Source organism: Enhydra lutris, unplaced genomic scaffold (genome assembly GCF_002288905.1).
Source record: "Enhydra lutris kenyoni isolate GAN:26980312 unplaced genomic scaffold, ASM228890v2 scaffoldscaffold14, whole genome shotgun sequence".
Taxonomy (NCBI): domain Eukaryota; kingdom Metazoa; phylum Chordata; class Mammalia; order Carnivora; family Mustelidae; genus Enhydra; species Enhydra lutris.
The window spans coordinates 29,722,161-29,739,707 of record NW_019154098.1 but is presented as its reverse complement, the minus strand read 5'-3'; the positions used below and the strand labels follow the sequence as shown (position 1 = coordinate 29,739,707).

At 33.9% G+C, this 17,547-nt stretch overlaps 1 protein-coding gene across 1 annotated transcript in view; it reads right to left on the bottom strand.

The window, feature by feature from the left end:
- Nucleotides 1-17,547, bottom strand: part of LOC111146590 (NudC domain containing 1) — an 83,870-nt gene that overhangs the window by 26,341 nt on the left and 39,982 nt on the right. Inside the window, exons 6-8 of the mRNA XM_022502209.1 lie at nucleotides 15,932-16,136; nucleotides 10,600-10,744; nucleotides 6,276-6,401 (exon numbers count right to left, since the gene is read on the bottom strand). Coding sequence (XP_022357917.1) covers nucleotides 6,276-6,401; nucleotides 10,600-10,744; nucleotides 15,932-16,136 — 476 coding nt within the window. The remainder of the gene's footprint in view (nucleotides 1-6,275; nucleotides 6,402-10,599; nucleotides 10,745-15,931; nucleotides 16,137-17,547) is intronic.

The window sequence follows — 17,547 nt, the reverse complement described above, 5'->3', positions numbered from 1 at the left end:
GTCAGAGAGATGCCTTAATGAAATGGAGGTAAGTGGTTTGTTTACCCAGTGAACTGAAAATAACAGGAAGGACAAGACAAGATGTCAGAGAGATGCCTTAATGAAATGGAGGTAAGTGGTTTGTTTACCCAGTGAACTGAAAATAACAGTCATAAAGACACTCACCAAACATGGAAGAATGGATAATCAAAGCAAATCTTCAACAAAGAGATAGAAAATACAAGTATCAAACAGAAGTCATAGAGCTGAAGAATACAATCACTTAAAAGTATAGCAAGAAGAGTTCAACAGCAGATTAGATGAAGCAGAAAAAAGGGTAAGTGAACTCAAATATAAAGCAGTAGAACCTACCAAACCAGAGCAGCAAAATGGAAAAAAAAAACAACAACAAATATAGCTTAAGGACCTTATGGAACAACATCAAGCAGAACATCTGCAATTACCAGGGCCCCAAAATGAAGAAAAAGGAGCAGAAAATATCCCTAACCTAGGGAACGAAAGACACAGATTCAGGACACACAGAAAGTTTCAAGTAAGATGAATTCAAAGAGACCTACACCAAGACATATTTAAAGTGTCAAAAGTTAAAAACAAGGAGAGAATCTTTTATTTTTTTGAGAGAGAGACAGAGACATAGAGCATGCATATATGCGGGGAGAGGGAGAGAATCCCAAGCAGATTCTGCACTCAGCATGGAGCCCAACATGGGACTTGATCTCACTGCCCTGACATCATGACCTAAGCTGAAATGAAGAGTCCAACACTTAACCAACTGAGCCACCAAGACTCCCTGACAAGGAGAGAATCTCAAAAGCAGGAAAAGAAAAACAACTTGTTTTATACAAAGGAATGCCACCATCACACCAAGATTAGTGAAAGTTTTTTCAGGGGTAATTTTGTAGGCCAGAAATTTATAATATGATACACTCAGAGTGCCAAAAGAAAAATATTTCCGATCAAGAATACTCTACCTGGCAAGGAAATCATTCAGAATGGCAGGAGAAACAGTTTTCCAGACAAGCAAAAGCTGAACGAGTTCACCACCACTACACTGGCCTTGTAAGAAATGTTAAAGGGACTTCTAAAAAAGAAGGCCATATAGTAACAGAAAAACATGTGAAAATATAAATCTCACTGGTAAAGGTAAATACATACTAATTTTCAAAATAATTTAATGTAAAAATGGTGGGTTAATCACCTGTAAAAGGTAATATGAAGGTTAAAAGATGAAAGTCGTAAAAATATAACTACAACAATATGTTAAGGGATACACAAAACTATAAAAATGTTAATCGTGCATTAAAAACATTAAATGTTACACGAAGTAAAAATTTAGAGCCTTAAAATGCATTCAGACTTAAGCTGTTATCAACATAAAACAGTTATAAGCTGTTAAATGTAAATAAACCTCATGGTAACCATTAAGCAAAAACGTACAGTACATACACAAAAGATAAAGGAATCTAAGCATACCACTCTGGAAAATCATCAAATCACAAAAAAAAGATAGAGAAGAAAAGAACAGAGAAACTACAAAATAGCCAGAAAGTAAGTAGCCAAATGGCAATAAGTACATACCTATCAATAACTAACTAAAATGTAAATAAACTCTCCAATAAAAATACAGAGTAGCTTAAAGAAAAAGAAGAAAAAAAAAAAAACAGTACCCATCTATATGCTACCTAGAAGAGATTCACTTCAGATGTAAGGACACACACAGATCAAAAGTGAAGGGATGGAGAAAATACTTCATTTGGTGGAAACCTAAAGAAAGTTGGGGTAGCTATACTTACATCAGACAAAACAGACTTTAAGACAAAGACTGTAATAAGAGACAAAGTCATTATATAATGATAAAAAGGTCACTCTAATAAGAGAATGTAACATTTGTAAATATTTATGAAGCCAACACAGAAACACCTACATACATAAAGCAAATATTAACAGACCTGAAGGAATATAATATAATAATAGGGGACTTTAATAACCCATTTTCACCAATGGTTAGATCATCCACTCAGAAAAATCATTAAGACAGACTTAAGAGACTTACATATAACATTCCATCCAAAAGCAGTAGTGTAGACATTCTTCTAAAGTGAACATGGAGCACTCTCCAGAATAGATGAGATACTAAGGCACAGAACAAGTCTTAATAAATTTAAGAAGACTGAAATCTTATCAAGCACTTTTCTAATCACAATGGTATGAAACTACAATCATTTGCAAATATAAAACTGGAAAATTCAGAAATATGTGGAGATTAAACAACATGCTATAAAACAACCAATGGGTCAAAAAGAAACCAAAAGAGAACTCAAAAAATACCTTGAGACAAAAGAAAATGGAAATACAATATACCAAAACATTTGGAATGAAGCAGAAGCATTTCTAAGACTGAATAGCAATAAATTACTACCTCAAGAAACAAGAAAAATCACAAATAAACAACCTAATGTTATACCTCAAGGAGCGAGAAAAAGAACAAAGTCCGAAGTTAGTAAAAAGAAGGAAATAATGATCAGAGTAGAAATAAATGATAGTTTCATTGATCTTTCCTACTGTCTTTTTAGTCTCTAAAAGTTGTTTCTTTAGAAAAGATAAACAAAACTGACAAACCTCTAACTACACTTAGACTTGCCAAGGAAAAGGAATGAACTAAAAATCAGAAATGAAAGTTACAACAGATACCACAGAAATACAAAGGATCATGAGACTACCATGAACAATTATACATCAACAAACAGGACAACCTAAAGAAATGGAAAAAGTGATCAGTTATCAAAAACCTCCTTATACAGTCCAGGACAAGACAGCTTCACTGGTGAATTCTACCATACATTTAAATAAAAATTAATGTCAATCTTTTTCAAAGGCTTCCAAAAATAGAAGAGGAGGGAACACTTCCAAACTCATTTCATAAGGCCAGCATTGCCCTGATGACAAAAATGCCACAAGAAAATAAAATTACAGGCCAATACTGATGATAAACACAGATGCTAAACTCCTCATCGAAATATTAACAAAATGAATCAATACATAAAAAGGGTCACACAATAAGGCCAAGTGAGGTTTATTTCAGAAATGCAAGGAAAGGGTTCAATATCTCTAAATTAATATGATATTCTACATCAATAAAATGAAGAAAACAATCATATGATCATTTCAATACATGCAGAAAAAGCATCTGACAAAATTCAACATTTATAAAAACTCTAAAAAAGTGGGTACAAGAGGGAACACACCTCAACATAATAAAGGCCACAGATGACAAGCCCACAGCTAATATCAAACTCAACAGTGAAAAGTTAAAAGCTTTTCTTCAAAGATCAAGAATAAGAAAAGGATACCCCTCTTACCACATTTATTCGACATAGTATTGGAAATCCTAAGCATAGCAATTAGGCAGGAAAAAGAAAGAAAAGGCATCCAAGTCAAAGGAAGAAGTAAAACTGTCACTATTTGCAGATGACATATTACATAGAAAACCCTAAAGACTCTAGCAAAAAAACTGTTAAAACTAACAAATTCAGTAAAGTTGCAGGATGCAAAGTCAAAATACAGAAGCCATTGTTTCTATATACTAGTTACATACTGTTGGAAATAGAAATTAAGAAAATAATCTCAGTAACAATTGCACTGAAAAGAATAAATTAGGAATAAATTCAACCAAGGAGATAAACAATCTGTACACTGAAAATTATAAGATACCAATGAAAGAAACTGAAGAAAACAAAAATAAATGGAAAGATGTTCCATGCTCATGGATTGGAAAAATTGTTAAAATGTCCATATTAAGCAAAGCAATTTAGAGTCAATAATATTCCTATCAAAATTCCAATGGCTTTTTTCTCAGAAACAGAACAAAATCCTAACATTTATATGGAACTACCAAAGATCCCAAATATATAATAATATAATATAATAATCTTTTAAAAAATGCTTCCTGATTTCAAACTATATTACAAAGCTATAGTAATCAAAACAGTATAGTATTGACATAGAAATGGAACAGAGTCCATAAGTAAAACCACCCATATATGCTCAATTTATGATAAAGGAGCCAAGAATACACAATGGAGAAAGGAGAGTCCCCCTTCAACAGTGTTGGGAAAACTGGATAAATTGGATCACTGTCTTTACATTATACACAAAAACTCACTCAAATGGATTAAAAAGTTTAACTTAAGACCTGAAATCATAAAACTCCTAAAAGAAAACAGAAGAAGCACTAAGCTTCTTGACATTAGTCTTGGCAATGATTTTTTGGAGCAAAGGCAACAAAAGCAAAAGTAACAAGCAGGACTATTTTGAACCAAAAAACTTATGAACAGCAAAGGAAATGATCAACAAAATGAAAAGGCAACCTCCTGCATAGGGGGGAAAAATCTGTAAATCATATCTTATAAAGGGTTAACATCCAAAATTTATAAAGAACTATAATTACACAGCCAAAAACAAACAATGCAATTAAAAAATGATTAAAGGGGGGGCGCCTGGGTGGCTCAGTGGGTTAAGCCTCTGCCTTCGGCTCTGGTCATGATCTCAGGGTCCTGGGATCGAGCCCCACATCGGGCTCTCTGCTCAGCAGGGAGCCTGCTTCCTCCTGTCTGTCTCTGCCTGCCTCTCTGCATACTTGTGATCTCTGTCTGTCAAATAAATAAAATCTTAAAAAAAATGATTAAGGGAACTAAACAGATATTTTTTCCAAAAAAGATCTACACAGATGGCCAACTCGTACATGAAAAGGTGCTCAACAACATTAAGCATCAAGAAATGTAAATCAAAACCATGAGATATGCCTTCACACCTCACACCTGATGGTGGCTGGGGGATGGATTAAGGGTGTCAACAGGAATAAACTTCCAGTTATAAGTAAGTATTGGGTATTATAAGGTATAGCACAGTGACTACAGTTAATAGTACTGTACTTCATATTTGAAATTATTAACAGAGCACACCTTAAAAGTTCTCATTATAACAGAAAAATTTCTAACTACGTATGGTGACAAACATTACCTAGACTTATTGTGGTGATCATTTTGCAATTTATATAAACAGCAAATGATTGGAGTTAAACCAGCAATTAACACTGAATTGTGATTAAACAGTTTTAGAGTATGTACAAAATACTGAAAATGTTTTATCAGATATCATCTCTAAAAACTATGGTACAAGGAGGAACTGTATGTATGTTTCTTAACTTTCTGAAGACAGAACCTACTTATAATGGAGACTACCATACACGCTCTTTAAAACACATTTTATAGGGACGCCTGGGTGGCTCAGTTGGTTGAGCAGCTGCCTTCGGCTCGGGTCATGATCCCAGCGTCCTGGGATCGAGTCCCACATCGGGCTCCTTGCTCATCAGGGCGCCTGCTTCTCCCTCTGCCTCTGCCTGCCATTCTGTCTGCCTGTGCTTGCTCTCTCTCCCTCTCTCTCTCTGACAAATAAATAAAATCTTTAAAAAAAAAAAAAAAAAAAAAAAAGAACACATTTTATAAAGATCACACACGTCAGTCAGAAACACCAAAACAAAATAAAGGAAAAAATTCTTCACAAAAGAGTCAAAAGTAATCATTATGAAACAGTCAAAAATAAAAAAAACCACAGAGTAAAAATCCTATATCTTGCACGCCAATTAGTAAAGATCAAACAAAAAAACTGAAGGAGCAGGTAAAGATGCAATGAAATAGGTAATAACTGCTAACATGAATGAGACTGTAGATTTAATCTGACTTCTGTCATTCTATTAAAGAAAACACCTGAATATAGAAAAAGACTTCATGTAAAGAAGGGATGTTTAAAAAATAGCATCATCATGAATAATGCAATTTTAAAACTGTATTAAAAGTGCATCCTATAATCTATAGGACAACTACTATATACGCATACACACAAGAACACCAACAATAACTTATATAGTGTCACCCAGCCTTTAAACCAGATTGAAATAAGAACATGAAGAAAACTTGTAATTTCAAATGAAAAAAGATATGAGGTTATTATAAATTAGTTGTAACTATATATAAAAACCTGAATAGAAAAAAGCCAATAACAAGATATCAAATATGAAACAGTACCAAAACAACACAACATTGTTTTATTGGGGATGGTGGTATGAAACTCCAACTTCATGGACTGATGAATTTTAGATCATAGCCAGTAAACTGCTAATCAAGCCAGCTTTGCAAATTATACATTTCGTCAATTATCATCTCATGTAACTTGTACTTACTCATAAATTTTTAGAAATATAATGATCAAGAACTTACCACATGAGTAGTTTTTAATGTACTGCCATCAAATCTGCATAAACTGGAGCTCTCTTCAAAGAAAATGTCACATTCTTCTAACTCTTGAGCATTACATGGAGGTTTTTCTTTATCTGGATTTGGATTCTTAAGACCAGAAAACAAAATAAACAAATAAATCTTCAACAATAAGGGAGTGGATTTCTTCTTTCTTAAAAAGATCAAGCTTATAGCAGTAATTAAAAACTAAATTTCAGGCCCATGACCAATAAATGCTAATCAACAAAAACAGAAATGACAGAATAATGAAATCACCAGAAAAAGATATTAAAACAGGTATTGTAAACATGTTCTATATACTCAAAGATGTAAAGAAAAACATGTATATGTTGACAGAGGTATGGAAGACAAAAAAAGAACCAAACTGAACTTCTAAATATGAAAATATAATATCTGACATGGAAACCAAAAAAGATGGGATTGGCAACTAATGAGGCATGGCAGAAGACCTGTAAGCTTGAAACAAAGCAATAGTCCATCTAAAGTGAAACACAGAGAGAACCAAAAAAAGGGGAAAAGACCACCACCACCAACAAAACCCCCCAGAACTTCAGTAACCTGTGGAACAGCGTGAAATGGTCTAACACATGAGTAATTAGAAGGGGGCAGAAAAATGGAAACATATTTGAAGAAATGGTTAATAAATGATGAAAATTATAATCCTATAGATTCAAAAAGGTCAAAGAAACATCAAAAAAACTCACTGCAAATCACATAATGAAATTGTTGAAAAGCAGTAATAAAGAAAATATCTTAAGAAAGTAGCCAGAGGAGGAAAAAAAAAATACATTATGAACAAAGGAACAAAGATACAAATGATAGCCAACTTCTCATCAGAAACAATGCAAGCCAGAAAACAATGGAGTAGAACTGAAGTGATGAAAGGGGGGAAACCATCAACCTTGACTCACATACTTAACAAAGATACTAAAAAAGGAATACAGCATTAATATTTTTGTAGCAAACAGAAGCTGAGAGAATTTCCCCAGCAAATCTATACTATAAAAAATTCTAAAGGAAGTTCTTCAGCCAGGAGAAAAATGACAACAGATGGAAATGTGAACCAACAGGAAGAAATGCAGAACAAAGGAAATGACAGATATACGGGGCAATTTAAGATCTTTCTACCCATATTTCTAATCTCTTGAAAAGAACACTGATTTAAGTTAAAATAATAATGTATCACTGAGTTCATTACATGAAGAAATAAAAAGTATGAAAAGAGTAACAGAAAGGATGAATAGAAATCTGTAAGTTCTTAAGTTATGAGTGAAATATTTTTTGACAAAGATGGTAATGAGTTAAAGGTGTATAGTGTAAACTCCAGAACCACTAAACACACACACACACAAATATCCAACCAAACAAAAACACAGAGGTATAGCTAGTATGGAATCATTAATTTTCATAATTTCCATTGCTTAAATGCAAGGATCACTGTCTGGTCTTATATCCCTCAGAGTAAAAGAATCACAATGCTCAACTGATAAATTGCATTTACATACATACACAGAAATGTAATTCTACAACTGACCAAATGTCCACATACCCAATTTGCCAAAATGCTGTCATGTTATTGAGAACCTACTGAAATGACCTGAGAAAGCCTCTGAAACTAAATGGTTGGGAGTTACAGATCTGTATTATCAAAACTGAACATGTTGCACCTGGGATATGGAGCCACCTAGTTGCGGTTGTCTGCTCCAGCCTATACATCGATGGAAACAATCCTGGTTGCTATGCTTGGCTGGGAAGGCAGTATCAGCAATTAGCTGGGGCCATTTTTCAGTGATTCAAAAACATAAATATGTCCAGCAGCATACAGAAGGTATCCTCTGCACTTCTCCCTCCTTTCCCCTTTCCATTACCCGTATGTTGAAAAGAGCAAAATTAAAAGGTCAGGACCATCAAGGTAGCCAGATTTTAATACGACAAGATTAGCGAGAAAGGGGAATTACAGAGAAGAGAACCCAAGACTCTGCTGTTTCTCTGTGTCATTTACAGATTTTCAAGCTCAGCTGGAAAAAGAGAAGAGGAAAGAAGAAGCAGGCAAGGGGCTCCAAAGCTGAGTGTTGATGTTATTAAAGTGCTCGGGAGACAAAAATTAGAGGACAGGTCCACACAGAAGCCCTGATAAACATCCTAGACTTTCATTTGAGATTCATTAAAAGTTCTGCCTAGGAGTAAGAACAAACGAGGAATATCAGCATATAGAAAACATGGAAATACAGTACCAAATCAAATCAAGCCTTAATGGGGTTAAGAAGATAGGCTGAAATTTGGGAGGATGAAGGTCAAGTACTGTTTAGAATGAAGTACGTAGCATTAAGTATCTTCAATAGAAAAGTGGGTTAAAAAAGCCACCATCTAAACTTTCACTTTTGAAAATAGAGCAAAATAAATCCAAAGTAAGGAAAAAGGAGAACATAACATAATAACAGAAATGAAATTGGAAACTGAAAAAACAACAAAAAACAATGGAAATAGATGCCCAAAATAATTGCTATACCTAATAAATTAAATTCATGGTTAAAAACCTAAAGAAAACTCCAATCTAGATGGTCTCATTGGTAAATTCTATATTTATAGAAATAGTGCCAATTCTATACAATCTCTTCCAGAACTAGAACAAGCAATAAACACTTCCCCACTCATCTTTGACATCAGCATTACCCGGATATCAAAACTGGATAATGACAGTAAAAAGACAAAACAAAAACTACAGACCAATATTCCTCCTAAATATAGATGCAAAAGTCCTCAATAACTTTTAGCAAATCCAAACCAGTAATATGTAAATAGGATAATACATCATGACCAATTTGGGTTTATAAACCACAAAAAAATGTATTTGATAGAATTGTATAGCCTTTCATGATTCAAAACACTCAGTTTAACAAACTGAAGAATATGTTCTCGTCATGACAAAAATAACCCATAATACTTAACAGTGAAGTATTCAGTTATTTTTCTAAGATTACAAATGAGGCAAGAATATCTGCATTCACTATTCATCATTTCTATTTTCCAATGGATTAAAGGTTCTAACCAATGTAGAATGGCAAGAAAAAGTATAAAGATTTAAAACACATGAGACAGACTTCAGTTGCAGATAATAAGATTCTATGTCTTTTTCTAAAATGTAACAAACATATTGGTTTTCAGCCATAAATAACTTACTCATACAGACCAATCTTCATTTGAAATAATCAAATTTAAAAGGCAGTTAACAGCAATAATTTACAATATCAAAAAAAACCTCCTAACATAAAAAAAACCCACAAAACTCCACTACTGTAATTATATTATAATATTATATATTATATTCCAGAGTACAACACAATAAATACTTGCTTAAGGAACATAACAGGGCAAAGCAGTCTGCATGGCTTATTGTAACACCAGGACTATGAAATTAAAGTTTCATGGTGTTACACATGAACTCTGGTGATTCCTGAAATTTTAATTTACTGCTGGCAGACATGAAACTTGGGTTTCTCCATTTTGGCCATGCTTTCTTTTTGACAGAGACATTTACTTTCAGTATTCTAATTTCCTTCCTATTTTAGGATTCAATTAACCCTATAGTACAACTATGTCCTCATACATTTTTTTCCTCATCGTTCTAACTCCAAGCGGCAATAAGTCAGATATTTTACATGTGCTGATATAATTTTTGGTGAATAAACATATAACTGAAATTCTAGTATGCTTTATTCAAATTTTTAACATTATCTTAAAAGTTATCAGACTGGAATACTTCAATAAAATCTCATAGTTGAATGAGTAGTGTATTATTATAATCACTGCAATGAATTACTTTGAGAATTAAAATTAATTATAGTGTATATTTATACCCCTAGTGATAGTCCAAGATAACCTAAACTATTTCAATGATGACAAGTAGATTATTAGCATAGGTAGACAGTAAAATCAATTTTTGTCCATACCAGTATTGGTCTACTGATTCTCCTAAATGAGAATATATATATTTATGTGTGTATATGTGTGAATATATGTGTGTATATATATGTATACATATATATGTACATAGAGATACATACATACATGAACACCCACCTTATACAATGACCCCACACATACATGTATTCATATAGTGTAAGGAATGAGTATTAGAATTTTAAGCTATAGTCAAACACCATTCCTTAGTGCCTAATCTGTGTCTCTAACATTATCAAATGTAAAATAATGTTTGAAAAACATGGCATAATCCTCACATACTTCCGGGCCTTTGGAAAATGACACTACTACTGGAATTGCTTACCAGTTCTTCAGAGGTCAAATGCATTAAACGTTCAGCTATTGCAGCACACTGTGCTGAGTCTCTTATAAACTCTCCTTGTTTATTACCAACCACTAGCTCTGGCCATGTTAGTCCTTCATTCTTTTTAGTCAAGAAAATCTCCAAGCTAGAAGTTAAACAAGAAAAGTAACGTTACATTGAGCAACTATACAAATTATATAATCAACACCAAACAGAAGAATCTTCCACTGAATTTATCCCCCTTTGGTGTCCAGCCAGAGATGTTTTACAAAACATGTGTTAGTTTTAGTACTGCCTACTGGAATATGGATGGAAAATCTGTAATCCAAGGGTAAATAACTTATACTTAATAAACAAACAAAAAGGGACACCTGGGTGGCTCAGTTGGTTGGACGACTGCCTTCGGCTCAGGTCATGATCCTGGAGTCCCGGGATCGAGTCCCGCATCGGGCTCCCAGCTCCGCGGGGTCTGCTTCTCTCTCTGACCTTCTCCTCGCTCATGCTCTCTCTCTCAAATGAATAAATAAAATCTTAAAACAAACAAAAAAATACCACTGGAAGTGGTATGTCAAATGGCCTGATGAGAAGATTGACTGGCAAGAGTGAGACCACCTAGAAAGTACTGTTGTAGTCCAAGTCTGCAGTGTGTTAGTGAAAGTAGGTGACGAATAAGCAGCATGCACCCATGAGCTCTTTTACTAGGCATTCAAATGGTGGTGGTGGTGAGGGTGATGACTGAAGTGGGCACATAAAGTTAACTGCACAGAGACTATAACTAAAGGTACCTCCTTGTGCATGGAGCCAAAAAGTAGTTTCATGTCCCCAAACTAGTAGTCATGATATATAATTATTAATGTAAAACATCAGGCAACTTAGATCAATACAAATGTTAATTTTTAAAGTACATATTTTAAAGAACTGAAAAGAAAGTAGAAATAACTTTGATAATTCTTTAGGAGAAAAAAAAAGTTGTTAATTTGGTCTCTATCAACTGAAAATCTAATTACATACATTTAAGCCATTAAACACAAATTCCAAATACGCTAAAAAGGGCCTATCAGTGAATCCTAGGATTAAGGCTTGATGCAGCAGGAAGGGGAAAGAGTTGAGTCAGGGCAGACTGTGGTCACAGGATATGTCCAAGTGCCTCTTGAATAGCAAGGGAAATTCATGTAAGCTGCTTTAGGAGTAGCTGTTGCTGTAACACAAAGAAAAGTGGGGGTGGTGGTAGCTGTTCCATAGGAAAGCAACCTCCATGTGCCATCTCTGGTACACGTGTGCCACTAACCTGTGCCTTGGAACACAACTGCACGGAAAAATTGCAAGGACACAATAATAACTATTATCATAATTATCAAATAGAACATGCAAACCTATCAGTTATTCTTTTTCAAGGCTGTTATTATCACCACCTCATGAATTAATTACAGCAGTTTACATTTTTCTGAAACTGCTTATTTTAAGAGACAATACAAAATATCTTTTCTATGTAATGAGTTCCTATCATTAGCATTAAAAATTACTACAATAATACAGTCTCTAAGAGAAAGGTTATCTTGAAAATGATGATGGCAATGAAGAAGAATCATGACAGCAACTCATAGTTAATCTTCCCATATGCCAGGTGCTGTCAAGCATTTTAGGTGTTTTCAACTCATCAATTGCTCATGACAACCAAATAAAGTATTATTTTCATCTTCATTTTACAAGTAAGAAAAAAAATAAAAGGACTGGAGAGGTTAAGTAACTTGCCAAAGTTACAAGCTAGGAAAGCAGTCTGACTCCAAGTCCAAGTTCCTCACTACTGTACTATTCTGCCACTTTGAACGAATATATGTAAATAATTACTGAAGAAAGTTTACCATGACCAGAATATATAAGTACTGTTTGTCGTCAGTTGCTACCTAGAGTTCATACAATCTCACTGATAAAGAATTTGTGAACCATCTACAAATTTACACACTTAGTGCAACCCTTTTAGCACAACTGCATTTCTACATTTTGAACCTAGTATCATATCCTATCATTCAAGCAAAAAAGAACATATAACATAATAACCTAGACTAGTTAATAAATCCTTCCAAAGTGAGACAGAACATTATTAAAAAATAAGAGATATGAATAATTTAACCAGGTACAGAGAATCATGTTTTTAAACTAATGACACCACCAACATGTCACTGTAATTATCTTGTAATATAAAATTGTAATCAAGTACCTCAAATTTAATGGGAAAACAATACTCAGGTATTAAATGCTGAACTCTAGAGCTTGCTTTGCTGGGTTACTGCTTCCTGACTTCTATTAATAATATGTTACAGCTGGTTTGCCAATTTATAAATGCTACCCTCAAATCTCATATGTTTAAATAGAATGTGGTGATATAAAATATTTCTTAAAGAACCTTTTTTTTTTTTAAAGATTTTATTTATTTATTTGACAGACAGAGATCACAAGTAGGCAGAGAGGCAGGCAGAGAGAGAGGAGGAAGCAGGCTCCCCACTGAGCAGAGAGCCTAATGCGGGGCTGGAGCCCAGGACCTGGGATCATGACCTGAGCCGAAGGCAGAGGCTTTAACCCACTGAGCCACCCAGGCGCCCCTCTTAAAGAACCTTTTAACTAAGTTTTTAAAAGATGTTAAAAAATGAAAAGGGGTTAAGGGTTATACCTATCATGATAACCATTAAGTATAGAATTGTTGAATCATTATATTATAAAAGTGAAATACAATACTGTATATTATACTTCAATTAAAAATAAAATTAGGAAAGAGTAATTTTATGAGACTCTGTTAGGAATTCAGTGTGTTAGCATGTCAAAGTTCACAAAGAATGAAGCAAAAAGCCAATGTGCTTGACTGTGGTGACCCAACCATAGTCAGATGGGTGATTACCATAAACAATAGATTCCAAGGTTCTTTTCATCTTAGTGTCCTTTTCCACATCTTTATTATCCAGGTAAATGGATAAACTGTTAGCAAAATCAGGTACCTACTCATAACTGATGTGTTAATAAGTATGGTATTCTGAAAGAAAGAAGTTGTAAGACTGTTGGTAAGGATTCTATAAATGACTTTTATCACCTTGAAGGTTGGGATTTCTGAAAACTATCATGTCCATAAGATTGATTTTAATCTAGCTCAGATCAACTTTTCACTCTCCCACTAGAAGAGTAATACTTTAATGAGAATTACAATAAAAGTGCTTTCATAAACATTTGCAGGAGTGATTATGAAAAATGTTGGAAGAATTACAGGTATTATTTAAATATACCATGATTAAAACTGGTTAGCCAAGAATTAGTAGAACAGCTTAAGAAAAATCCATGTGCCTAAACAGAAAGACAAGGGATCAGATTCACAGAAATCATTATTCTTTTTCGTTGAATTCACTGAATATTGAATACTGAAGAGTTCAATAATTCTTAATAAACCATAAATGACATCATTTACTGATGAATCTATTTTTCTTACTGCATTAAAAAAGAAAGTATAACCAAGTCACCAAACTTCCCCATGAATAAAATGGATTCAGGATCTAAAAACATAAAGCTTAAACTTTTTTGAAGCAGATACCATTTTTTTGACTCTCAGGATTTAGACTCATACCAAAGATTCAAATGGGTCTTGTATTACAAATTGAAAATTATATTTAAGGTAAAAATATCTAATTTTAACCCACTTCTGACCAAATTTGACCCTTTTTATCACAGAATGTAGTGATTACTAACACTTAATTTATAATAAAAGAGTAATTTTATTAACCCAAATACCTGAGGAATGTGTAAAGGATCTGGGGCAACAAACTTCCAAAGGGGACTAAAAGCAGAAGCAAAGGTTATAGTTTTCTAAGACACTCAACCTTTACCTATTTGTTTTACATATTCCTTTTAACTGAGGTTTTTATAGATAAAATTTAGATTTTATATGTAGAATTCATTGAGTTTGACACCTGTGTCACTCAGTGAAGCTACTGAATCATCCAGAAAGTTATTCATTGTTTTTTTTTTTTTTTAATTTTTTACTTATTTGTCACAGAGAGAGAGGGAGAGAGAGCGAGCGAGCACAGGCAGACAGAGTGGCAGGCAGAGGCAGAGGGAGAAGCAGGCTCCCTGCCAAGCAAGGAGCCTGATGTGGGACCCGATCCCAGGACGCTGGGATCATGACCTGAGCGGAAGGCAGCCGCTTAACCAACTGAGCCACCCAGGCATCCCTCATTGTTTTTTTTAAAGATTTTGTTTATTTGACAGAGAGATCACAAGTAGGCAGAGAAGCAGGTAGAAAGAGGGGGGGAAGCAGGCTCCCTGCTGAGCAGAGAGCCTGACTCGGGGCTCAATCCCAGGACCCTGAGATCATGACCTGAGCCGAAGGCAGAGGCTTAACCCACTGAGCCACTCAGGCGCCCCTAGAAAGTCATTCATTGTACCAAAAGATTGCAAACAGTCAAAATATCCATAATGCAAGACCATTTTTAAAAAATGATTGTGCAGTTAATAGAATAAAATACCATAAATAACCATAAAAGGAGAATAAATCACTAGGTATACTTTATGGAAAGTTATCCAAGATTAACTGTTGAAAGTCAACAAAAGTAAGCTGTAAAAAACTATATACAGTTATGTTGAAATCTTTTTTGTTCAAGAAAATATAAATCTGCTTGAATATGCCTAAAATACCTGTAGAAGGAAACTAATAATAGTGGTTATGGGGAGAAGGTGACTGGAGGACCTGGGCTGGAGGGAGACTTCGTACTGTTTACCCTTTATGTATCTTAAAATTTAAAGAACAGGAATTATTATCTAGTTGGGAAACTGAAATTAATAAGATAAAATTAGTTAAAAATTTTTTAAGTATTAATTAAAATAAATAACCATTTTAGGGGCACATGGGTGGCTCAGTAGGTTAAGTGTCTGCCATTGACTCAGGTCATAACCCTGGGGTCCTGGGATTTGAGTCCTGCATAGGGCTCCCTGCTCAGTGGGTGGTCTGCTTCTCCCTCTTCCTCTGCCCTACCCCAACTTGTATGCAGGCTCTCATTAAAAATAAAAACATTTTTATCTATTAATTATTACTGTTAATATCGTTGTGATTTTATTCAGAGTTGGTAATGAAAAGGTCTACCACAGAATGCAAACAATGACTACAGTAGCATCTTTAATCTTACTGATAATTATACTTTTTGATACAGTAACTCCATTTTTAATCTATCTTAAGAAATGAATCAGCAATACAGACAGACCTATTATAGTATTCAACTTTGGTGTAACCACTGTGGAAAGGGTAAAAAAAAAAAAAAAAAAAAATTCAAATATAAATACAACTGTCTATATATACCTATTATTCTCTTTAATTATCCATGTACTGCTTTCTTGATCAATAGATGAATAGAGATTTCCTTCCAGAAACCTCTGACCCTTCAGCACAATGTTGATGTGCTCAGGCAAAAACTGTACTTGAATGTCCTCCTTAGAACTGCCTTCTGGAAGCCGTACTGTTACTGTCAAATCATCTTCAGTCTGTTGCCAGTAATATAGAGGCTCTGTCGGAAAAAGAAAAATACATGATGTAATAAAAAAGTATGAATAGAGTACATAAAGTTAGAGACTAGAGCATACAAAAGAACATCTATCTAAAAGAATCTTAGCATAATTTCTAGTGATCTCACAAAAAAAAATTATTTATAAACAAACACATACAGATCTCTTTGGGAAATATTCAGAGTTATAATAATTGCACCTGACATTTCTTCTTCCAGGCTTACCTAATATTCCAGGGACATAAACACTCATAAAATACTAATAAGAGCAATCCTTTATCCCCATTCATTCTCTCCCTTCCTCCCAGTTACCCTCTTTTCTTCCTTCTTACTCTTCTCTTCACACACATACACACACACAGTGCATTTCTAGTTCTAAAGAATGACAAATATGTCATGAACCACTGTGTGAAACTTTCACCACTGCCTTGATTTGCCCTAATGATGTAACTCTGTGACATACGAGACCACTACTTAGTGAGATACAAATCCAAACAAAAATAAAAGGTATTATTTATTTACAAAGGAACTAGCTATTCTATCCCACAACTTTGTTGCATGAAAGCAATTTCATAGGAAATTCAAGGGCTGTCAGTGTATTTGTCTTAAGTTCCCAATGAATGAATCCTCTCTTCACCTCCTTCTTGATCTCTGTGGCTTATCTTCTAAAATGCCAGTTACTGAAGAAATACCTTAAAACCCTTCATACCACAAACATGAAATAAGAAAACAGGGCTTAAGTACAAAAAGAATAAACTTTTGCTTAATGATATCCATAAACATTAATCTGTCCACATGCTCATTAGAAAGGAGTATAATATAATGGTTAGGAACTAGTACTCCAGAGTTGACTATTCATAGGTCTGAATCTTGGCTCAACCATTTATTAATTTTGGCATGCAATTCATCTCTGACCCTCTTTTTTCTAATCAGCAAAATAAAGTAACAAAATCTTACATATCTCATAGAACTATTAAAAGTTAAGAGTTAATACAGATAAAATATTTATTATCAATCTTATTAAATATATCATAAACCCTCACCAAATGTGGGTTACTATTCTTGTTTTGGGGTTATTCGTTTTTTTATTTTTCAGTTTTGTGTAAAAACTGTGAGTACTAGATATGCTTGAAGATATAACATTAAGTATGATATATCTTCTTAAAGGGTCACTTCTATTTGATGTTTAATAAAATCTAACAAGCATAATATATAGAAATATAAAAATTAATAAATTTTTAGTATAAAATTTTACTTTGGATTAATTTCTAGCTTGTATCACATTCCTTTACGCTGGCTCTCAGAACCTCTTACCTTTTTAGAAGTACTTTTAATATAAACTCACTGTAAGTTTCAACTGTAGCTTAAAAGATTGATAACTATAAACTCCTCAAGGCAAGTAATTTGTTTCACT